Source organism: Crocodylus siamensis, chromosome 11 (genome assembly GCF_052110815.1).
Source record: "Crocodylus siamensis isolate JL-2025a chromosome 11, ASM5211081v1, whole genome shotgun sequence".
Lineage (NCBI taxonomy): Eukaryota > Metazoa > Chordata > Crocodylia > Crocodylidae > Crocodylus > Crocodylus siamensis.
In genome coordinates this window covers 31387844-31412348 of record NC_143405.1, presented here as the reverse complement: position 1 = coordinate 31412348, position 24505 = coordinate 31387844, and the positions used below count along the sequence as shown (strand labels likewise).

General features: G+C 43.8%; 1 protein-coding gene across 2 annotated transcripts in view; it reads right to left on the bottom strand.

Moving 5' to 3' along the window:
• Positions 1 to 5088: 5088 nt before the first annotated feature.
• Positions 5089 to 24505, bottom strand: part of IARS1 (isoleucyl-tRNA synthetase 1) — a 220151-nt gene continuing 200734 nt past the window's right edge. For both annotated transcript variants that reach the window (XM_090022999.1, XM_090023000.1), the window contains exons 33-35: positions 23485 to 23628; positions 22255 to 22407; positions 5089 to 5714 (exon numbers count right to left, since the gene is read on the bottom strand). In XM_090022999.1, coding sequence (XP_089879125.1) covers positions 5632 to 5714; positions 22255 to 22407; positions 23485 to 23628 — 380 coding nt within the window. In that variant the 3' untranslated portion in view covers positions 5089 to 5631. The remainder of the gene's footprint in view (positions 5715 to 22254; positions 22408 to 23484; positions 23629 to 24505) is intronic.

Below are 24505 nucleotides of genomic sequence, written 5' to 3'. Positions count from 1 at the left end.
AAGCCACAGGACCCTCTGCTTGGCACTGGTTAGGACTCACCTAGAGTACTGTGTGTAGTTCTAGGTTACACATGTTAAGAAGGACATGGAAAAGCTGGAGAGAGTCCAGGGGCATACCACAAAAATGATAAAAGGGGCTGGAAAGCAAGCTGTGTGAGGAAAAGTTTAAAGAACTAGGTACATTCAGCTTGGAGAAAAGGAGATTAAGGCATGAGGTGATAGCAGTTTTCAAATATTTGAAAAGCTGCCATAAAGAGGAGCTTGCTGCAGAGCTCAGGACAGGAAATACGAGCTTTCAACTGAAGCAAAAGTAGATTATATCTCCACAAAAGCTTCCTTACTGCTAATGATTAAAGCAGCGGAATAGACTGCCCAGGGAAACTCTGGAATCTCCTTCACTGGAAGTTGTCAAGAGGCAGCTGAGTAAATCAGAGATGCTTTAGGAGCAGCATTACTGCTTTCATAGATTTCCTAGACATTAGGGCTGGAAGGGACCTCGGGAGATCATCGAGTCCAGCCCCCCGCCTGAAAGGCAGGAAGTCAGCTGGGGTCATAGGATCCCAGAAAGATAAGCATCCAAGTTCATGCAAGGGGTTGGACCAGATGATCCTCAAGGTCCCTTCAAATCCTATGATTCTGTAATCTCTTTGAGCAGCGCTCCATATTTTTCCCACTGCTACCTATTGTTTGGGTCAGCCACATCAGCAAAGCCAACATTGCCAGTTTGCCTACCTGTGCTTTTGAAACTGCCAGTTGTGCCTCCCCAGGCCGTGTCAAAGTAATATATATTTTAAAATCTAAGATGACCCTGAATTTAAGACAACCCCAATAATTAGATTCTATATATGGAAAAAATTATAAATTTGTTATAATTTTCCAGGCATGGAATCTAAGTATTGGAGCACTGTCTTGAATTCATCACCCCCTGCCTCCCCCCGCCCCCCGCCTTCCCACTACTGCAGGGAAAGCTGTGGCTGCAGGGGAGAAGAGGGGTCAAGCAGCTCCCTTTTTGTGTAACCCCCCCCTTATTCCCTCTGCAGCCTTTCCACCCCCTGCACCTCACCCCCAGCTCCCCACAGCCTCTGCCCCTCCACTCCATCATCTCTGCCTCTTTCCCACATGCTCCTTAGTTTCTGCCTCTTCCCCCTCCGCCCCCTGAGTCTTTGCCTTTTCCCACCTCCCCCCCACCCACAACTCCTCATGGTCTCTGCCTCTATCCCCCTTATTGTCAGGCACTGCTCAGGCTTTATCCCCTCCCCAGAGCACAGCACATGGAAGCAGAGCCCTTGCCAGGCCATGCAGCAGTGTCAGCACTGTTGATAAGCTGGGCAGGGGATGGAGTTTCCATGTACTCTGTACTTGGGAGGGAATGCATCCTGATCTGTGCCTGACAGCGAGTGGGGAAAGAGGAGAGCAGATGCTGCAGAGGGCAAGAGGGGGGATAGGTATGCAGCTGCTGCAGGTCTGACTCTGGCCCTGACCTGGGCTCAAGACCAAAGTCAGACCCACAGCAACTGCCTGCCCATCCCATCCTCAACCCCACCCCTGCTTTGTACATGAATCTAAGAGGAGGGGCTTTTCCCCACCTCCATGCTGACTAGGGGGAAGCCTAATCTTATCTTAGATTCAAATAAATACAGTAGTACAAGTGATTGTAGAAAAGAGACTATGCAGGGATGGTAGGGTGAAGGCAGGGAGCAATTATTCAAGGTAGTGCTTTGATTTGGTAATACCCGTAATCTCAGTCAATGCAGCAAGGAGAGAAAAGAAAGTAGTGGAGGGAAACCATGCTCGCCAGACTGCAACGATTCTGCCATGCCCAACCACCAATCAATCGCAACAGATCACTATGGGTCACAGCAGGGGAGGACTTTCTGAAGGCACAGAACCTAGTCTCAGTTTCACTCAGCACACTGTGTACCCACTGAGAGCACAGGACGTGCTAAGTAACTCCACTCCCAAATCCTGACCCGCCCCATTGCTCCCCATTTTGCTGGAATCAGGTAACACAGGGGCTGAGTTTCAGGGCAGTAGGGAGAAATGGAGAAATATACATTTTGTACAACAGGATATCCTGTGGGCACTTCCTGCAGAAATCTCTTGCCAGGCGAAATGGTTTCAGATGACCAGGGAACAGTTTTTTGTTTTCAGCTCAATCCAGTGTCTGTCAATGCAGCAGCAGCTGCCACCAGTCTTCAGGGGTTCTTACTACAATGCCTGCAATCCAGTGACACAGGGGACAGGAGGAGGGGGGGCAGCAAAGGGAGGGTGGCAATCATTTGGAAGAAAACAATACTTGATGATTCAGGTGGATGTATTGGGGAACTTATAGAGATTCAGCAGAGAAGACCTGCTTGGGTGGTGATCAGGATCCTCTGGAAGCTTGCAGCCATGGTGAGAGGGATGCCGATGGAACACCTGTTCTGCGTGGTGTGTGCTGTCACCACAGGGGTTTTACAGCTATCCCTGGGCAAAGAAAGAGTTAGTGGTATTCTTTAGTGATTCTCAGTTGTTTGGTGACAGGTACTGGAGCCTTAGCCCCAGCCAGTCTGTCAGCTGGCACCTCACATTGAAAAGGAAGCCTCTTCTTTCCCAAGGGCTAATCAAAGCAGACTTTCCCTCTCCAGAAAGCTCAGGTATTGAGGATGGCCATAATCTCCTCCAGCAGGAAGAGAGCACATGTGGAGATGCCTTCTGTCTGACTTCATACTTCACCCTCTAGGCCAAGTTCAGGCATGGAAAGAGAAAAAGTACAGTTGCTGCTAACACGGCTTTCAGCCATTGCTGTGGTACTTAGTTAAGGTATAGGCATTTGGTTTCAACATTTTTGTGAAAATGTACAATTAGCACGATAAAGATATTTCTATTGTGATATTGGCACACATGAAACATGCCCATCTCACCCTCCTCCCCACAAGAAAATGATATAGCCAAACCAGTTAGCTCTAAAGATAAATTTTATTGAAACACCAAACAAGCCCTGCTTGTAATGGTGCAACACCGCGCGGTGTATTACACTTCTGTTATTTCAGAGGAAAGGAAAAAAAAACAGCTGTTTTCATTTTTGGAATGCATCAGCTGCTTTTCTACAGTAGGTCGCGGCAGAATATTTTCGCAACAGTTTATTTGGAAATTAATAGATTTAGCCCATAGAAGATACTAAATTTCAGGAAAGTAGATATGATTTTTGGCAATAATCAGCATCACGTGCAATTCTGCAAAAGGGTAAAGATTCTGTTAGAAATTGTTTTTTTTTCTGCCAGTCCATACCCTGCATTTTTAAAACAATGGCCAGGACATACCCATTTATCATTTATTAATATTGGCTAAATAATTGACTATACCCCAAATAGCTTTAAAAATGCAAGCAATAACATTCTCTTTCTAAAAACTGTCACTAAAATGGATTCCTCACCTCATGAATAATAAAGTTAAATTTCAATCTTTTACATAGCTTTTGTTTAATTTTCTATAAAAGTTGAAGCATCATTAGCTGGGAATCTGCAATTTCATCTTCACAAAAGGCATAAGCAGAACATATTACTTTGTGTGCAAAAAAACATGTCCACACAAATTGAAGTCTTACTTGATTTTCATGTTAGCTCTCAATTAAGAGATAAGAAAGGTTTCTTAAAGGAAGACAGCCGGGCACTGAACCATGCTTTCCTAGTTATTCAGGGGATACTGGAAATTTAAAGGATTTTATCACATTACAGGTAAATGAATTGATAGCGCTGGACAGTTGTTCAAGTGAATTCTGCATGTCCCACTAATGAAAAGCAAGCAACAAAACACCGATATATATATTTCTGGTAGTACTATAAATCAAAGGAAAAACCTTATTTTATATCTGTACTTAGCATAATAATGAAAATGGAGAGTACCATGAAAAAGAATTTTAACAAATTCCTAGTTATTCTTATGAAATAGTCTCTGTAATCTTGCTTGTTTACAGTTTGCTTAGCTTTCTTCTTGGGGAATGAGTAAGGTAAAAGGATGCTGACTGGAACTTACACCCAGCAATAAAGAATCCAGGATTGTTCCACATGCCAAAAACAATAAGTAATGTCAGGAAATTCAGTGATTTGGGCACCTACCTTCCTTTTGGTTCCTTTGAAAATCCCAGCCTTAAAAAAAACCCAAAAAGCTTTCTCCACTCAAGGTGACATCTATTATTTTCATTACCCGGTGTGTGTGTCAGTCAGAAATTTACTAATTTTAGATTTTTCTTTTTACCCAGTGTCAGCAGCTATTTTAATTCCTCAAGCAACTATTTTAATTCCTTAAAGTTTTGAGAGCTAATAAAACACTGCGTTTTCTCACATACTGCACACCCCTAAGGTGCAGGTTGTTTCTGGAAGTCAGACTGTGGGGAGGGGTGGAAAAAGAATGGCTTCCAGAGTCATGGCTGACTGCATGCAGCAGCTCATTTTCTCTCAGGTAGCTCAACTGCTACTTCAGGCATGAGCAACGGTGTTAACAGTCTCATAGCTGCTAAGGAATTGGTAGCAGCTTTTCATTTCTCAGCCATTAGCTACTTCCAAATCCTTAGCAGTTATGAGAAGGTTAACACTGGACACTGCCCCTTCTGCTTGCTGGGGCAGAGAGAAGTGAGAACCATGGGACTACAGCATCTCCATGCTTCTGTTCCAGTGAAGAAGAAAAATGAGCTTCCCTGCTTAAGACATATACATCAATTTTGGAAAGCTCATTTTAAGGGGAAAAGTGTGTGTAGTACACAAGTAAATACAGTATGCTTGGAAAATGAATCTAAAGTCTGCCACCAAACCAGCAAGGTCACTAGTTAGATTTATTTGGCCTCTCCATCCTTGGACCCACTGAAAGTTCAAAGTAGTTGTTTTATTAACTTATGTTACTAAATTCAGTGTGCGTGCATGCAAAATGCCAGCTATATATGCCTACACAAACCAAGAACTTGCAAACATCACAACCAAAACACTTAAAATAACCCAGTTATGAAAACTATTAGTTTCAATGTTCTTTTAGCTGCTTGTGTTTCCCAAGGAATTAAAAAATACCATCTCTCTAAGGTTTGGGAAAGTAAAATATTAAACAAACTCAGGAAAATATGGTCTTGGAGAAAGCGCAAATTTATTGTTCAACATTTCTGAAATCAAGAATTATTTTCATCAATGCCACAAACCTTATGAAAACCCAATTGGTATGAAGTCACAAAACTGGATAACACTTCCTTAATTAGTTTCAAAGCTATCAGAACATAGTAGATATCACAGATCCTTGTGTGAGCCATGATTTAGAAAACTAAAGGTGGTCTCTGTATAAAGGACAGGCTGAGAATGGCATCACTGAGGTACTAGAGTCCCATCTCTTTCAGGCAAGTTACTGCATAGATATCCAGGGTTAAGATCTGACATTATTGTGAAAAACTTTTAAAGCATCTTATAACATAATGAAAATAAATTGTATTTGAAACCAAAAGCAGCATATTAGACATGCACTGGTAGAAAACATCTTCAGTGTACAATTGAAGATGTTGAAAGTACAGTACACAACTTGGATGTTTATTAAAAAGTATACTAATTTAAATAAGATTTCTCTTCTGTGAAAAAAAAAGAGGTCTACATAGGCTCATTCATAAAAATGGAATTCTCAGCATTCGGCAGTTGTTGGTATAACATAAACATAGACAGTCTTCATATTCAGTGTCTTCATGGAGGTGTCTTTTGTAATCTCTAAACAAAAGATGAGAGAACATGGAACAAAATTAGTAACCTTTATATAGCAAAACATTACAAACCCTCTTACTTCCATGTTTAGACAGTCTTCTTTATGCAACCCAAACTGCATCTGGAACAAGAATTTCTCAGATGAAGTTAAATCATGTCCTGACAATGCAATTATCAAATAAAAGGTTAAACACTGATGAGTAGCAAGCTTTTTTAAATTCTCATTTTAGATGCCATCATTTAGGTACCATTAGAATATGGAAAAAAAAGCTAACATTGGGTAAAAGAAAAGCCCACATGCTTCTCAAACCACGTTTCAGGTCAAAGCCTTAGGTCCTGGAAGTTTTGTGTGGTTAAATTTGCTTGAACAAGATGATGTTACAATGGGATATGTCATGGGGTATCTGAAGTACAACAATATAATGAAACTAGCCAGGAAAGCAGACTTTTACAAGTGGTAAGGGAATCCTTCTGGCCAAACAGAAGCTGATTATTTGCATAGTATTAAAGTCCCCAAATTCTATTTCTTCTTTGATCTTTATTACTTACACGCTAGAACTGACAGACTGACTAAACAGGCTGTTTGCAGATGTGGACAAAAACAAAACAAAACAAAACAAAATGGTGCTTTACTTTATATACTCGGTGTGCTCCTGTGCCGAGCCCAGAGCATGCCTAGAAGAAGCAGCGCCTTAGTTGCACCCAGCTTTACCAACATCTGTATAGACCAGGTGCTTTAGTGGAGCCTTTTTGGTGCTTTTATGTAATAGGTGATTGAGTCAGTTTTAGATAAAAGCACCGAAGAGCCCCACTGAAGCACCTGATCTATACAGACGCTGCAGAGCAGGATCAAAGTAACACAGCTGCTTCCAGTACAGTGAGTCGTCCCCCTCCCCACATCTGTCAGTACCCATAATTTCTTTACATTTCTCTGTTTTGCAGCATTAAGGATTAAAAACCATCTATAAACAGTAGTTTTAATTACTGACATTCAGTGTAAATACAAGAAATCCTGACTCCACAGATTCTAATGTAAATAAAGTGACATTGTATTGCATGCAAGTAGGGTATTCTAGTATCTCTCCTTTTTATACACTGCATCTGATGAAGTGAGTTTAGCTTACAAAAACTTGTACTATAATGTACGTTTATGTGTATACATATATGTATACACACACACACACACACACACACACACACACACACACACACACACACACTCTTCAGTTAGTTAATAAGGTACAAATCTACCCTTCCCCTTACTTGACTAAACATAGCTAACTACATTACTATGAATCTAATCAATAGATTTTCTGCATCTTCCTTCTAAAAAAAACCTCTCTCCTGCTAGAGCTGGGCATTGCATGTCTTCCAACTAAAAATCAGCATAGTGTTCAAGGCTGTTTGGGAAGTTCTCAACTGGAGGGACACTCGGGCCATTGATTAATGTTACAGGGTCTGCTCCAATATGTTTCAGTACCATACAAATATACAGCCCCCCAATATGTCCCCTTGCCAGAGCACTTCAACAAACACTGTGTTAGCATGCAGCAGCAGTCCTCTCCAGTAAAGGAAAAATAAGGGGGTTGCTTGGTTCTCTGTCATCCCCTAGTGCTATGCCAGAACCATGACAGAGGTGTGCAGGGATTCCTACTTTCCAGCCAGGGCTCTGGAGAGAAAACTCCTTACATGCCTCTTGGACTTCAGAAGTTAACAAGGACAGCAGAGCACACAGCAGAAGGCTCACTGGTACCTTTGCTACCTGGAGTGCTTCAAAGGTTTTTTAAGCACTCCAAATACTACATCCGTCCAGGACCTCAGACATTCATTTGCATTCATTCTTCTACATGGTGTCTCTTCTGCAGCTGGGAATGCCGTCAGCGGATGGGACTCCCAGCCAAAGGGGTGCACCATGTCCAGCTGGGCTAGGAGTCCCATAACTGAGAAGACTCTCAGCCCCAGCAGCTGCCAACTTTGGGACTCTCTTTACACATGCAGGTAAAAAGACATGATTGGATCCAATGTGAAATCCACACAATGATGCCTCCTGCCTACTACACATGCAACCCTGTGCTTCACAGGACTCCCTGGAGTGAGACCTATGCCAGACAGGTCTCAGGCCTGATGACTCAGTCCTAGCTGTGCATGCAGGCCTGGTAGTTCCATGCACCCCTCCCCCCCCCCCAAGTTAAGGATCATGGCTGCTGTGATTCCCAGTGGTGGGTTTCATGCTGGGCCTGGTGCACCCTTGGAGCTGGGAGCCCTGCCAGCTGATGGGGCTCCCAGCCATAGGAGAGATCCTATTACACATGCAAATTAAAGCTCAATAGCAAACAGTTAAAAAGTTAACACATTTTCAAGGCTTAACTTTATAGCTGGTTAGAGCTTTTTATTGTGTGATAGCTTCTTTGCACGTGTAGCTGGGGACTCCTCTCTGGTTCAGTGGTAGAATCCCCGCCTGCCACACAAGAGCTGGGTTCAATTCCCAGACACTCATATAAATACAGCCATGGAGCCACCAAAGGTGTGGTGGGATCTAATGATCCCACAGTCACACATTGGAGGCCACACAATCACACATTGGATCCCATCACAGTTTCATAGTTGTTAGGGGCTGAAATGGACCTTACACATCATTGGGTCCAGACCTGCCGCACTTGGAAAGGAAAGACTGCTGGGATCAACAAGCAAGATGGGTGTCAAGACACTTTTTGAAGATTGCCAGGGTCAGTGACTATACCACCACTGGGGGGAGGCTGTTCCAAACCCTTGGCACTCAACTTGTAAAGAAGTTTTTCCTTTGGTCTAGCCTAAAGCAATCTTCACTCATAGATTTCATAGACATTAGGGCTGGAAGGGACCTCGCAAGATCATTGGGTCCAGCCCCCTGCCCAAGGGGCAGGAAAAGTCAGCAGGGATCTAATGATCCCAGCAAGATTGGATAGTTTCAAAAAAACACTTGGGTGCCTGAGCAGGTGCTTGCACCACCTCTGGGGCGAATCTATTCCAGGCCCTGGGGACTCCCACAGTAAAGAAGTTTTTCCTTATGTCCAGCCTAAAACAGTCTTCCAGGAGTTTATGACCACTGGACCTTGTCTTCCCATGGGATGCCTTGGTGAACTGACATTCTCCTAGTTCCTGATGCACACCTCTTATGTAATTATAGGCTGCCATCAAGTCACTGCTGAGCCTACACTTTTCCAGGCTGAAAAGAGTCCCATGTCTCTCAGCCTGTCCTCATAAGGCCTACTCTCTTGTACTCTAATCATGCGTGTGGCTCTCCTCTGGACTCTCTCAAGCTTTTCCACATCCTTTCTGTATTGCAGAGCCCAGAACAGGACACATTATTCCATCTGTGGTCTCACCAAGGCCATGTACAGTGAAAGGATGACTTCCTGGGTCGTCTTTGAGATGAATCAGTAGATGCAAGCCAGAGTTTTACTTGCTTTGCTGGCTGTGGCATTTGCATTGATGGCTCATGCTCATCTTGTGGTCAGTCATGATCCCCAAGTGTCTTTCAGTTGTGATGCTAGCCAGTGTAGTACTGCTGAGCCTATAAGTATGGTGTGTTTTTCCTCCTGAGATGGAGCACCTTGCATTCCTCAGGTGTTGAATGCCATCAGGTTTTGATCTGCCCACCTCGTAAGCCTGTCAAGGTTGGCTTGGATTGCCAGCCTATCCTCTAAGGTGACTGCACTGCCCCATAGTTTGACATCATCAGTGAACTTAGCCAGTCCGCTTCCGACACCAGAGTCCAGATTGTTTATAAACACACTGAAGAGTACAAGTCCGAGAACAGAGCCCTAGGGAATGCCACTGATCACCATGCACCATATTGATTTGGTTCCATCAACTATCACTTTCTGGGTCTGTCCACGGAGCCAGTTTCCAAGCCATCAGACCATGAAATTGTCAAGGCCACAATTCCCCAATTTTCCCATGAGGACATCATGGGACACTAGGTCAAAGGCTTTCTTGAAACCCAAAAATTAGCTTGTGTGTGGCAGACCCACACTCACCATATTGTTGCTGGCCTGCTCTGCTCACCTCGGTATGTTGCACCAGGGTCTACTCACCTGCCATGACTTGATGTTACTTGAGGTTCCACTGGTGGATGTTTAGTGTCTCCAAACCCTGAAAACCTTGGCTGGTGTTTCTTCTGTGGGGATTCTTACCTCCCCTTCACCCCACCCCTTTCCACTAGGGTCTCAGCAAGATCTGGATGTGCTGTGGGGCACTTTCTGCTCCTCCTGGGCCATCTGTCTCCATCCAGTTTACCCAGATGGTAGTACAAGCGTCTCTAATCAGAAAAGGAGCAACTTATTAATACTCAAAACTGAAACTCTCAGTAGGGTGGCTGTGACCAGGGCAATGATGCTCGTTGCATTGGGCGCCTCTTCTTTGGCCCTCACCTATGCATGGGGTACACTGTGCGCCCATTGAGTAACTTCTGTGTTGGGGCTGTGACCTCAAGAGCACTGGGTTCTGGATCAGCTGCCCCCTGGCTACATACGATAGCACCCCATGGGGTGACTTCCCATGCTCTTGCTTCTCCTGCAAGTCTAGCATTGCCCACTCTTGGGCCTCAGGGCCTGAAGGTGTGACAATGTGTGAGTTCTGTAGCCTGGCTCCCTGCTGGGGTCGCTTCCCAGGCAGGACTAGTTGGTGCATCGTGGGATGCCTCATTCCTGCTCTGGCCACCCTGTGTATACCTGTGGGTCACGTCTGGCACGGGTGTGGTCTTGGCAGGGTCCAAGCCTCTGGCTCCAAGGACAACTGCCACTCTGCAGGACCCCGGGTCCTTTCTTGTCTCGGTCAGGTTGGTACGGGATGGTTTGGGTGTACTACATACCTTTAAGAGCCGAGAGCTCAGATGCAGTGGGGAAGCCCCACCATGGTTGAAGGTGATGTGTTGCTTGGCAGTCTGTTGGCCTGCAGTGCTGCCAGCCCATGCTGGCTGTGGGGAAGGTGTCTGGAGGGGCTGCCAGTGTTCCCTCCATCCTGCTCCCCCTGGTGCATGTCCAGCTGGCTCCTTTTATCCCAGGAGCTTTGAAGAGCCTGACCAATCTGTGGCCCTGCTTCTGGCTGTGGAGCGCTGGAGCAGCCATGTGCAGACTGGCCACCTGGAGCCCAGCAGTGCAGTGAGTGGGCCAGACCTGTCATATAGTGTCTATTATTTCTTGTCCTGCCCTAGGGGCCCTTGGTGAATAGATGCTCCCCCAAGCCCTGATGTACACCCCAATATAGGCTGCCACCAGTCCCCTCTGAGTTTTCTCTTCTCCAGGCTGAACAGCTCCAAGTCTTTCAGCCTCTCCTCATATGACCTGGTTTCAAGGCCACTAATCATGCATGTGGCCCTCCTTTGGACTCCTGAGTTTCTCCACATCCTTCTTGAAGTGTGGCGCCCAGAAATGGACGCAGTACTCCAGCTGCGGTCTCACTAAGGCTGAGTAGAGTGGGAGGATAATATCCTTTGCTCTACTCAAGATGCCTCGGTGGATGTATGCTAGTGTTCGATTACCTCTGCCAGCATTTTGTTGTCAATCATGACACCCAGGTCTCATTTGGTTGTGGTGCTGGCAAGCATAGCACCACCAAGTCTTTAAGTGCATCGTGGATTATTTCTCCCCAGGTGGAGCACTTTGTATTTCTCCATGTTAAAATGACATCATGTTGAGGTCTGCTCACCCCAAGAGCCTGTCCAGTTCGGCCTGTATTGCCAAACTTTGAGCGTGACCATGCTCCCCCATTGTTTGGGTGTCATCAGCGAACTTTCCCAGTTTGCTTATAACACCCAAATCCAAATCATTAATGAACATGTTGAAGAGCACTGGTCCAAGTACTGAGCCCTGAGGGACACCTTCCACTATACTATGATGACTGAATTCCATCAATACACTTTTGGTCCTACCATGGAGTCAGTTGGCTAGTCACCAGCCCATAAAGTAGTCAAGGCCACATTCTCCCAATTTGACCATGAGGACATCATGGGAGACCAGGTCAAAAGCCTTTCTGAAGTCCAAGTATATGACATCAACCTCATTTCCCTTATCCAGGTGGCGAGTCACAGAAGGAAATGAGGTTGGTCTGGCATGATGTGCCTGTAACAAAGCCATGTTGGCTATCCTTCAGAATACTGCTTTCAGTTAGCCTGTGTATAATGAATTCTTTGATAATTTTCTCCAGGACTTTACCAGGCACTGAAGTCAAACTAACTGGCTTGTAATTTCCTGGGTCCTCCCTTCTCCCTTTCTTAAAGATAGGTACCACATTAGCCTTTTTCCAGTCTTCTGGGACCTTTTCCAAGTGCCACAAGTCTTCAAATAACTCTGCCATTGGTCATGCAGTGACATCAGCCAGTTCTTTTAGCATTCTCAGCTGTAGTTCATCTGGTCCTGCTGACTTGTAGATATTTAGCCTGTGTAGGTGTTCCCCCACAAGATCTATGCCAACTGCGGGAGAGTGGTCACCCTACCCCCCATAATGATCCAGTACCATATGAAGCAGGCTAACAGCCTTGGATTGGTGGAATACTGCAGTGAAATATTCATTCAGAAGCTCGGTTTTGTCCTGAGCGTCAGTTATCAGTCATCTGATTTCATTCTTCCCTTGTTCTTTTTTTAACTTCCTACTAAAGGAGAACTTTTTTGTTGTCCTTAATTCCAGTTGCCAATTTGTATGTGGTTGGTGCTTTAGCCATCCTGATCTGCTCCCTATACGTGCAGGCTGTTGCTGAATACTCCTCTTTGGTTGTTATTCCTGACTTCCACCCCTTGTAAGTTTCTTGTTTTAATTTCAGGGGGTCTTCTAGCTCTTTTGCTGCCTTTTTTTTTTTTGCAAAAAGAAAGTTTCTTAGGGCTTTTAGGATGGCTTCCTTGAAGAACAACCACTCTTCCTCTACTCTCTTCAGACCATCATCCCACAGGGCCTTACTAACCAATCTCCTGAGTTTGTGGAAATCAGCATTCCTAAAAATCACAGATTTCTACCCTACTGCCCAGTTTTCTTGACTTATGGTGGATGGAGAAAGTGATCGTCTCATGGTCACTGTCACTCAGTTTCCCTTCAAACCTCAGGTTGTTCACTAGATCATCTGGCCAGAACCAAGTCTAGAAGCGCCTTCCCTTGATCGGCCCGTAAACTTCCTGAGTTAGATAGAGCTCCTCAATGCAAGTGAGGAAGGTCTGTGAGCCATGTGCTTTACTAGAATCAGTAGTGCATGACTTCAACCCAGCTCTGCAGTCTGTACAGAGCAGAATCTTTCACTGCCTAAAGAAGGGTGTTTGTGCCCACATGCTCGCAAATAACTTTTCCCCAACTATTTAGTTGTTCTAATAAAAGATATCACACATCTACCCAAAGAACCTTGCCTGCCTTTGTACAGATAAGGCACTTTAGCAGGGCTTTTTGGCATTTTGGTGTGGCTACTTTTAGCTAAAGCTGATTCAATCAGCTATTAGATAAAACCACCAAAAAAGCCTCACTAAAGCAGCTGATCTATACAGATGTCAGGTGAGCCAAGACCAACTAAGGCACTGCCTCTTCAGGGCATGTGCTGGGCTCAGTGCAGGAACATGCCAAGTAAAGAGCTTCCCTCACCCGCCCAACATTGCAAGCAGCCTCCAAGTAATCCCCCAGACCTGTTCTTCCACTACAGGCTGTTTGGCTTCTTCCCCATCTTTGCCAACTATGCACATCATCTGGTAGCTGACCCCACTTCCTTCTCATCTACTGCCAGGGCTTCATGCCTGTTTTCCTGCTGGACAGCTGCAGGTTCAAAAGAGGAGCGCTGTCTGTTGCCACAGGTGACTAGCTTCCATGTTCCTGAGTATCTGCATCTTCCAATGCCTTCTATGGCTGTTCCTCTTCCATGAGGATACTGAAGGTCTATTTGTGCATTAAGTCAAAGAAGGCCTCATACTCATGGACGGTCTGGAGATGATTCACCTCTCTCTGAAACTCCGTTACCTGACTCTTGAGAGGATCAACCTGGAGGCCCCTCTCTCACGTTGCACACCCTCCCCCACCTGGCTGTCTTTAGTAGGGACATGCAGGCTGCAGTCACCACAAAGCAAAACCAGAACCTGGGTGAAAGCCTTGATGGTCTGTGGTTGTGCCTGGACAAAGCCCACACAGGTAGAGGCAGAGGAAGAACTGGGAGTGGCAGAGGTTTTGGCACTGCAAAATCCTCTAGCCATTCTGTTGGTTTTCCTGCTAACTCCTTTCTTTTCTGCTGCTACTTCTTTAAATAATTCCTTCTTCCTCCTTCCAGTGAACAAAGTGGCTGGATAAACTCCCCAGTAAATTCCTCATTCAAACTCTCCTCTTTGCTGGCTTATTCAATGGTCCTGGTGTTGCTGGGTTTGGTATGCATTGTATATGGACAAGACATATTAAACAAATCTAGTTACTGAAAGATAACACCCTTTTCTCCTTCAAGTTGTTTGTTCATTTACTCACTTGTGGGGGACTCCAAAATAGCATCCACATACCAGATAGTGGGGTTTTGGAGGCCTCTATGCAAGCAACAAACATGGTAGTGCTCTGCAGAGCTTGGCATCGCCTTTAGAGGCATGCACAATGCTTCAGAAAGGTATGAATGGACTCCAGGTAGCGACCCTGAAAATATCAGTTATGTAGGATGCTAGAGGAGTCGTTTAGGCTGTGGTGGAACATGAGGTAATGCGACTTCTCATATCACCTGCAAGGAAGTTTTCAGTGAGTGTGTCACAGTCATCATGAGTTCTTAAAAGTCCCCTATGTCTGCTAAGACTCAGAGAGCTGATTGAACCAAAGTTCCACGGGGGGGGGGGATGGGTCTCAATTCTTCCAACCCTCACTATTATTAGTAATTAGCCATGACAACCTGGGAAAAGCAGAAGAGGTCCCTCAGAAGAGGTCCTTGATCTCAACAGACCCCTTGACCATGGAGGAGTTGTTGGAAACCCCAATGCCAATGTGGCTACACTGGCATCAGAGTACTCTGTAGGCCATAGACTGGGGTCTATCAGCTAGTCTATATAGTGTTGCTCTCTAACTTACAGCTTATAGGCACCAGAGGAACTGGAAATGGTGATAGAAGACAATTATGACCAGCATTCAGACGAGGAAGACTCAGTTGGTGTCAGGAGTAAGACCTGCTCTGGAATAGTGGACAGCCCATGCCTCTGCTGCATATGTAGAATTTAAAAACTTGGGGTTCAGGAACCCAAGATAAGCTCTCCAGTCTTAGGTCACAGTGCCTCAGCTTTTAACCATTAAGCATGTTGGGCTGCATGTCTTGTGCTGAGCATCGGATTCAGGCACAGGCGGTCCTTGGCCCTGGCAGTCACACCACTGGGATCCGAGTACTTTTATGCCCCATCACAAATATCACACATCCTGTGATACATATGTGGCACAGCAAGACTCACAATTTTTTGGATGAGGCATAAAATTCTTCAGATCCCAATGGCATCATTATGTTAACATCTGCCAGGGGCCTATATGATTCAGATTGCTGACAGTATATTTTATGTATAAGCTATCTTCTAGAGCAGCAGTTTTTTATACTATTTTCAAACAGCATGACATGGCCTGATGGGTAAATGTTACCAACAATTTTTTTGTTGAGAACAAGTGAGCGACATGGACGTAAAATCAAACATATTCCTAAAATGTCAATTCAGAGACAATGGCTAGTTATTTACGAGATACTCTTGTGTTTTAACTGCAAAAAAAGTAACAGGCAAGATCCTTCTCCATTTTGCTCCCATGAAGGGCATGATTTTTAGAAGTAAATGTGCCTCTAATCTCCAGGCCCCCTTCTACACATTGGCTAGAGAAAACAACAATGAATAGACAGCTCAGTTAGACACGAGACCATTTTTCAGCCCTTACCATCTCAGCAATGACTATATTAGTAACTATGGTGCTAAGGATACTCCAAATAGTTTTAAACAAATATTTGTGACAAATGGACATCAGGGTCCTGCAAACTGTGTTACATTGGACAGCAAAATCCATGCAGATAAAACACAACACTGGCTATATTTGGACAGGGTGCAAGTACTTGATGGATATAATTTTATTACTGTACCACAATCCTGGCTCCCAATGCTTTTATTGTTCTAGCTTTGGGCTTGCTGCCAATTCATAGCTAACCAGAAAGAACTATGTGGAGATTTTGTAAGGTGTGTAAATGAAGACTAGACTCCAAATACATTTTAGCTTGAAACTTTATTTTTAAAACTTTTACTCTGAAAAGTTCACCTGAAAGTGCTAATTGGTATTGGGTATGCTTCTGTATCTCAGAATCCCATTTAACTTTCTCAGTTACCTTCTATTGTCCCCTCCCCCCACCCCCTTACTCCTGCAAACAACACACAGGGGAGCTGTCCAACTTCTGAGTGGCAGGAACTATATTGAACAGGGCTAATATGGCACAGCACTTTAAAAGGAACTTGTAGGCATCCTGGTTAAGAATCACTGCTCTAAGGACATATGCACAGGAACAAAGTGAAGAGACAAATTAAAAACTAAAAGTAATCTGGGTTACCATTAATTTACACAAATGGTAAATATCGACTGTGCTAAAATATTTTACAAAAGCGCCATCCTAAACAGCACAAGCAACATTTACCAAAAACGAAAGGCAGCTCGTGGACTTTTACATGTAAATATTACATTTACAAAATAAATATAATCCAACTGCAGGTAATTCAATTAAAGTATCCTAATATTATAAAAGCCTTAGGCTGTCTGTTCATAATGCTTTATTCACACTCTGATTGGCTGCCTCAGAGTGCTCTGGACAGACAGACACATGGTGGAGCACCACCATGACAGAGGCGGACTGAGGGGCCGGACCCCCACTTCTCCCAACAGCTGGCAGGGAGGGTAAGGCCCCAGGGAAGCGGGGAGGAAGTAAGGGAGGGGAGTGGAAAGGGAAGGGGCGGTGACTAGTGGCTGTGCCCAGCCACAACCACTACCGTGGCTGTGACCTCTGCTGCAACCGCTGCAACTTCCATCGTGGGCCCCAGCCCAAAGCAGAGGTGGAGAGCAGGCCCAGCCCTGGCCTCAGCCCGAAGTGGCTTGAGGGGGGAGGGGAAGGAGGGGAAGGAATGGCCCTGGCCCCAGCCTGAATTGGAAGTGGGGAAGGAATGGCTGCAGCCCTGGCCTGATGTGTGGGAGGAGTACTTTTATGCCCCATGCAGACCTCTGTCCTCTCCCACCCTCCCCATCATTCTTGATGGGCAGTTTGCTAGTTATACGACAGATGAGGTTACATAATCACTTTCTAAATTACATCTATTAAAAAGATGCAGGCAGGGTAGGTTGGCATCTTAGAGTAACTGGTTCAGAGAGACATATGGTTTCATAGCCTATTCTGAAGGATTACACAGATGGAAAAAAATAAGCAAGATTTTAAATTGAGGCATCAGAACTGCAACCATCTTACATGCTAACTATACAAAGGAACCGTAATGCAAACGACAGTCCTGTCTTTCTTGAGACGCGGTGCGATTAGAACAATTCTTCAAAGGCAACAAGACCTAATATGAACAGAGTATTTACAAGATACTACAACACATTAAGAGCATCTAACACATAATTATGATTTAGCTATTTGCTGATGAACAGTATGACTATCCTTATGTAAATTTATACTTTATTTACCCTTATGAACCTTTTCTGGGTTTTTTTGTTTGTTTTTTTAGCTACATAGAAAAATATCTTAATGACTTTCTTTATAAATGAAAGATTTTTCTCCCCCATGACCAGAATCCAATCAACGTATATTATTCTACATCTATAAATTATTTCATTCTTTTAGTCAGTAATTTCTCTTAATAATTATATGGGCATTTGCACAAATTATCTGTTGCTGTGAAGCCTCTCTGTCCTGCAACAGTTATTGATAAAAGCAAAAAAAACACTTGGGGTTTTAATAAAGTAGAGCATCAACTGCTACCAAGTGGCAGCATTTCTCTAGTCAGCAATATTTCATATACAGCCTCATTTTTCATTTATGAAAGCCATACATGCTGGGTAATCAGGACTGTGAGATATTTCGCTGGCTGTTTCGTTTCGACACTGTTTCAACTCATTTCGAGGTTGAAACAGCAAAATCAAAATGAAACAAAGGACTTCGAAACAGCCTTGTAACAAAACAAAGCGAGTCGCAATGTTTTGAAAGTTGAAACGTTTTGACCAGAGCCCTGGGGATGGGAAGTCAGTCCAGCTGGGCTGACTTCCCAGCCCTGGCCAATCTAGTGAAATGTCAAAACAGAGTCAAAACACTCTCACTGTTTAAAAGAAGCAAAACAGAACAGCTGTTTCAAACTGAAATGAAATTAGATACAAAACACTGTTCTGTCAAAAAATCAAAACTCAAGGCAAAATGGAATGGTGCCATTTCACACAGCCTTACTGGGTATATTCTGTTCTTATGTCTGCTACAGTACTTTAATAGTAACTTTATTTTCTCTATATCCATTAACCTCATCCGGAAAACTATTATTTTTAGCATTAACTCTTATCAGTTCTAGAAAATGTCTTTAGGATAATTGGCATTTGGTTTGCATGGCCTGGTACTAAAGTCTACCCTGCTTATGATCCTGATTCATAGACATTTGGGCTGGAAGGGACCCCAGAGGATCGAGTCCAGCCCCCTTCCCAGGGGCCAGAAGTCAGCAGGGATCATAGTATCCCACCAAGATAAACATCCAAATGAGTCTTGAAGGCGTTAAAGTGGGTGCTTGAACCACCACCGGCAGCAGTCTATTCCAAACCTTGGGGGCTCGGGCAGTAAAGAAGTTCTTCCTTATGTCCAGCCTGAATTGGTTGCAGCAGAGTTTGTGACCATTCTATCTTGTCATCACTTGGGGCGCTCTTGTGAACAGATTCCCCCAGATCCTGGTAAACACCCGTTAAACTTATAGGTGGCCACCAGATCGCCCCGAGTCTGTGCTTTTCCAGGCTGAATAGCCCCATGGCTCTCAGCCTCTCACCGCAAGGTCTGTTTTCCTGACCTCTGATCATGCACATGGCTCTCCTCTGCACCCTCTCAAGCTCCTCCACATCCTTTTTGAATTGCGGAGCCCAAAACTGGACGCAGTACTCCAGCTGCGGCCTCACCAAAGCCAAGTACAGTGGGAGAATGACATCCTAGGATCTGTTTGAGAAGCATCTATGGATGCAAGCCAGCGTTTTGCTCGCTTTACTAGCCACAGCATCACACTGAAGGCTCATGTTCATCTTGTGGTCAACCATGACCCCCAAGTCCCTTTCATCTGTAGTGCTAACCAGCATAGCACTACCGAGCCTATTAGCATGGTGCAGGTTTTTCCTCCCAAGGTGAAGAACCTTGCATTTTTCAGTGTTGAACACCACCGGGTTCTCATCCGCCCATTTCATGAGTCTGTCCAGATCCACCTGGATCACCCTCCTATCCTCAGGTGTGGATGCTTTACCCCAGAGTTTGGTGTCATCAGCAAACTTGGCCAGCCCACTTCTGACACCAATGTCTACATCATTGATGAAGATGTTAAAAAGTATAAGCCCTAGGACACAGCCTTGAGGTACCCCACTGGTCACAGCACCACGGCGATCAATTTCCGTCAACCACCACCCTCTGGGTCCAATTGTGGAGCCAATTCCCCAGCCAGCAGATCATGGTGAGGTCGAGGCCACAGTTAGCCAATTTTACCAAGAGGTGATCATGGGATACCAGATCAAAGGCTTTTTTAAAGTTGAGATATATGACTTCAATCTCTTCCCCCTTGTCTAGGTGACAGGTCACCTGGTCGTAAAAGGAAATGAGATTGGTCAAGCAAGACCTACCTGCAACAAACCTGTGCTGGGTATCCCTCAGGATATTGCCATCAGCTAGTCTGTTAAGGATGGCTTCTTTGATAATCTTTTCCAAGACCTTCCCCAAGACAGAGGTCAGCTGATGGGCCTGTAGTTTGCTGGGTCTACTTTCCTCCCTTTCTTAAATATAGGCATGACATTGGCCTTCTTCCAATCTTCAGGCACTTCACCAGAGCACCAGGAGTTCTCAAAGATCTGTGCCAGGGGCTGAGCTATGATGCTTGCCAGCTCCTTGAGTACCCTTGGGCGTAAACCATCACGGCTGACTTGAAGGTATCCAGCATGTCAAGGTGTTCCTTCACAAGGTCAGCTTTGATGGAGGGTAAGGAATCTCCCTCACCTGGGCCTCACTGACCCACAGTGGGCAGGGGCGTCCCACGGGACTAGTGAAAAACTGATGCAAAGTACCCAGTTAGCAAGTTTGCTTTTTGGGTGTTGATGTAAGTAAATTTAGCGTGATTAGGAGAATTAAACAAGCAGGCAACACTGACGTTATAGTCTCCCCCAAATGGACTCCAAAATAACAAAAAAATATATATATTTCCCTTGATACAATTAAAGCACTCCTGACATTTGACTTAAGGAAAATACACTGATACTTTCTGCAGGAAAAGCTTTGTGCTGTAAAACTTGGTAGTTAGCAGCAAATGGAGTGCAGTACTTTGAACACTGGCTTAAGGAAATCATAAATGAATTACAGTAAAAGTACTCTATAACTACACAAGGGATAGCTAATGAATATTTTAAAACAGTGTGGCAAACTGGGAAAAGAAAAGCATGCATGTCACTTGATATAATTCTAATTTATGCTACAGTATTTCCTTTGACCTGAACATTTCAAGAAAATTCAGCTTCCTGCAAGTCGTTTCAGTTAGGAAAGACTGAGGAAATCCGACACCAAACTCTGGTGTAAAGCATCCACACCTGAGGATAGGAGGGTGATCCAGGTGGATCTGGACAGACTTATGAAATGGACGGATGAGAACCTGATGGTGTTCAACACTGAAAAATGCAAGGTTCTTCACCTTGGGAGGAAAAACCTGCAGCATCCTTATAGGCTCGGTAGTGCTACATTGGTTAGCACTACAGATGAAAGGGACTTGGGGGTCATGGTTGACCACAAGATGAACATAAGCCTTCAGTGTGATGCTGTGGCTAGTAAAGCGAGCAAAACGCTGGCTTGCATCCATAGATGCTTCTCAAACAGATCCTAGGATGTCATTCTCCCACCGTACTTGGCCTTGGTGAGACCACAGCTGGAGTACTGCGTCCAGTTTTGGGCTCCGCAATTCAAAAAGGATGTGGAAAAGCTTGAGAGGGTGCAGAGGAGAGCCATGCGCATGATCAGAGGTCAGGAAAACAGGCCTTATGGTAAGAGGCTGAGAGCCATGGGGCTATTCAGCCTGGAAAAGTGCAGGCACAAGGGTGATCTGGTGGCCACCTATAAGTTTATCAGGGGTACTCATCAGGATCTGGGGGAATGACTGTTCACCAGAGCCCCCCAAGGAATGACAAGATCGAACAGTCACAAACTCCACTGTGACTGATTCAGGCTGGACATAAGGAAGAACTTCTTCACTGTCTGAGCCCCCAAGGTTTGGAATAGACTGCCACCTGAGGTAGTTCAAGCACCCACTTTGAACGCTTACAAAACACATTTGGATGCTTATCTTGCTGGGATCCTGTGATCCCTGCTGACTTCCTGCCCCTGGGGCAGGAAGCTGGACTTGATGATCCTCTGGGGTCCCTTCCAGCCCAAATGTCTATGAAATCTATGTTTATTGGTGGAAACCTGTTTATTTCCAAGTCCTGCCCCCAAAACATAGCGAGACCTAAAAAGACAACATCCCAATCCACATTTCCAACCTCCCTATAGTAGCTAGCACTTAGACCCAAATCACTACATTTTTAGTACTTATTCTGGCAGCATTGTGTGCTGCCTGCATCCCTTTCTATATCTTCCCCTTTGGCTGCACAATTTTACTTCTGCTCAAACCTTGCCACATGCAAGATGTTTTGGATGGTACTCCTATTGTTTCAGTTAACTGGTTACACGACTGTCATGCCCGCCAAGAAGTATAAACTTATCAAGAGCAGTACAACTCTGAGATTTTGATGATGTACTCTTTGCCTCCATTCCTCCCCCACACCTATCCAAGCAAATAATTTCTATAATGTACACATTACTAGAGAAAAGCTTCTTATTATATACATTCATTATTTACATTATTTTATCTCTGCAGAAAGAGTTCCCTTTTACTTAACATATCAGCATGGAGCTAATATTTTCATTACTGATTGGTCTTTCACGTTCAGCAGAAAGAAGCTCTTAGAAAACTATTCTTAGCCATTTCATCCCATTTAACTGTAGTGTCTGCAAAATGATATTAAATGAAAAGTGCCATCTCTTTGCATAAGTACAATTACTTCAGCTAAAAAAATTTACCGGGGATTACAGCATGAGACCTAAAATCAGATAGTTCAATTCTGTTCAACACATCAAGGCCCGGATCCTGCAAACACTTGCATATTAAAGATTTTAAAAGCTAAGCAGAAGATGAATTGGCAGGAAAAATAAAGTGAAATGTACATCAAAGACTTCACCTTTTACCTGGAATTCTAGTTTATTATATAGCAGCTATTCAGCAGAAACTCCAGAGTATGCAGGCAAAACATTTCCTGAGAGACTTACCCTGTGTTTGTGCTTCATCCAGGAACAACTTTAGCTTCCTGCTCCTGAGCCCAAACACTTTTGCTGTTTCATACAGAAGACCTTGATAGGTCAGGCCATTCTGACCAACTGGATTTTCCATGAGAAGAGTTCCAACCATTCCTTTCAGACACTCTATGGAAATAAATTATTACCGTTTGAGGTTTAAAAAAAAGTTCCTTGTCATATTTGCATTTATCCTGACACATTTACTTTTTTTTTCCTTCCAACTTACCAGTTTCTTCCACAGCATTCACTTATCTACATCCAGAACAAAAATACTGCACATAACTGCCCATCACAGATGACTGGAGAGCTGTTTTTTGGGGCTCTATATCCATTAACTTTAGATTCTATTAACAAATTAGCAAATGAAGGAAGTTAACTAGTGGTTTTCTTTTCTAGGAACTGGATGCTGCAGTATCTGCAGATGGATTATGGAAACTGAAAAATATTTCAGCAAGAAACAAAGCCGAAGTACAGATAACTGCTCAAGAAAAGCACCAACCACTTCATTGGGTGGGTGCATACTATTTTATGCGAAGACTGTCCCAAGCAGATTCCCTGCATCCTGACCAGCACTCCCTGCTAGCATCCAGGTCCACATAAGATAGTTCCAAATTCTGTACAAGGAACTAAGACATGGAACTACTAAAAGCTTATTTTTCAATGAAGAGTAGAGACCATATAAAAGACATTAATGTGCATCAAACCAAGTTATACAAATGTAGTTATAGTCTAGTCACCAGGCTGACAAAGTAATTAACATTCCTTTTAATCAGCAGTGCTTGCAATTTCTCATAAGCGATGGCAATTGATTTTTTAATAGAGCTGACCTTTTCTAGTCAATTTTAAACGTGCAGCCTTTTAGAACAACTTTTGCACTTGTTAACTGATAGTCAGACAGAGGAGAACAATTTCCAATGACTTATGTTTGCATGCCAATAAGACCATCACCCCATATCTCAATTAGTCTCTACTCTCGTTTTTACAAAAAACAGAACACAGGCAGCTTTAAAAAAAGAGTGAAAGAAATAATCAGCTTCTGCATTCTGTATGAAAAAGCATTTATTTATTTCATAAGCAGAACAAAAATCACCCCTTACTAATTCAAATATGTATAGAGCTAAGCAAACAGTGCTATCCCAAACTTAAATCACAACAGATCAACCAGTAACTGAAAAGCAATTATCAGTTTCCTACATACAGTACCTTGTGGTTTCATGTTCACTAACTGCAAGTTGATATACTGGCAGACAAGAGCATCAGGGGGGTTGATCAAAGCAGGAGCTGACCCTGATGTCACATAAAGAGTCTTTCCACTGAGACTCAGCAAGTCAGTTTTGTCCATCAGTTCTGAAAAGAAAAATGAAACCAGTCAGGCCATTAACAAGGAAGCCAATATCTAGCTCAACTGATTAAATGACAATAAGTATCTTTCTGGATGCTGTTTCCATTATAGGAATGCTTTCCTTTTTAGCATTACTTTCTCAATGGATATGTATTCCTTCATTTTGGAAAGCAGAAGTGATTTTTGCAATTAGTAAAGAAACACCTTTGAAGCTCCCTATGCCAATTAATGCAAAAACAAACAGCTAATAAAATGACTTCACCATGGACAATATTCTTGATACTTGCATTCATTTCCCCAAACTGGTTGAATGATTCTGCAGGAATCCTGAAAGTTCCCAGTTAGAGGTATTTAGTTCACTATGTAATGTAATAAGTAGTCAGACAGAACCAACTTCTTATGGACTTCATAAATTTAACCCTAACCTCCTGAACTACACTCTGAAACAAGTAGCTAATAAAATTTGCTCTTTAAGGATAGCATTTCCTTAATCTATACTTTAGACCTGTTTTAGAACCGAGTTTGCAACCTTTGCATTTAATGTCGAACTGCAAAGATGTAGAAGAATCTTACAGTATCTAAATATTAAAATAAATGTTTATAAAAACAGACGTAAGTAAGCACTATAAAAGGACAGTATATATCCAGAATTGTTCTAACAAATAGTCCCAAAAGATTACCCTTTAAATTCTGCAAGGTCTATTTACTAGGGCTGTGCAAAGCTTCAGGTGGTGATTCGATCCGGAGGAGATTCAGCCTGATTTGGTGGCTGAATCTCTGAATCCGAATAGAATCAGGGGACCAATTTAAAGGTTTAAAGTGATTCAAAGCTCTCTGAATCTTTGATGATTCGGGCAGTCCTCGATGGCTGCAGCAGGGAGC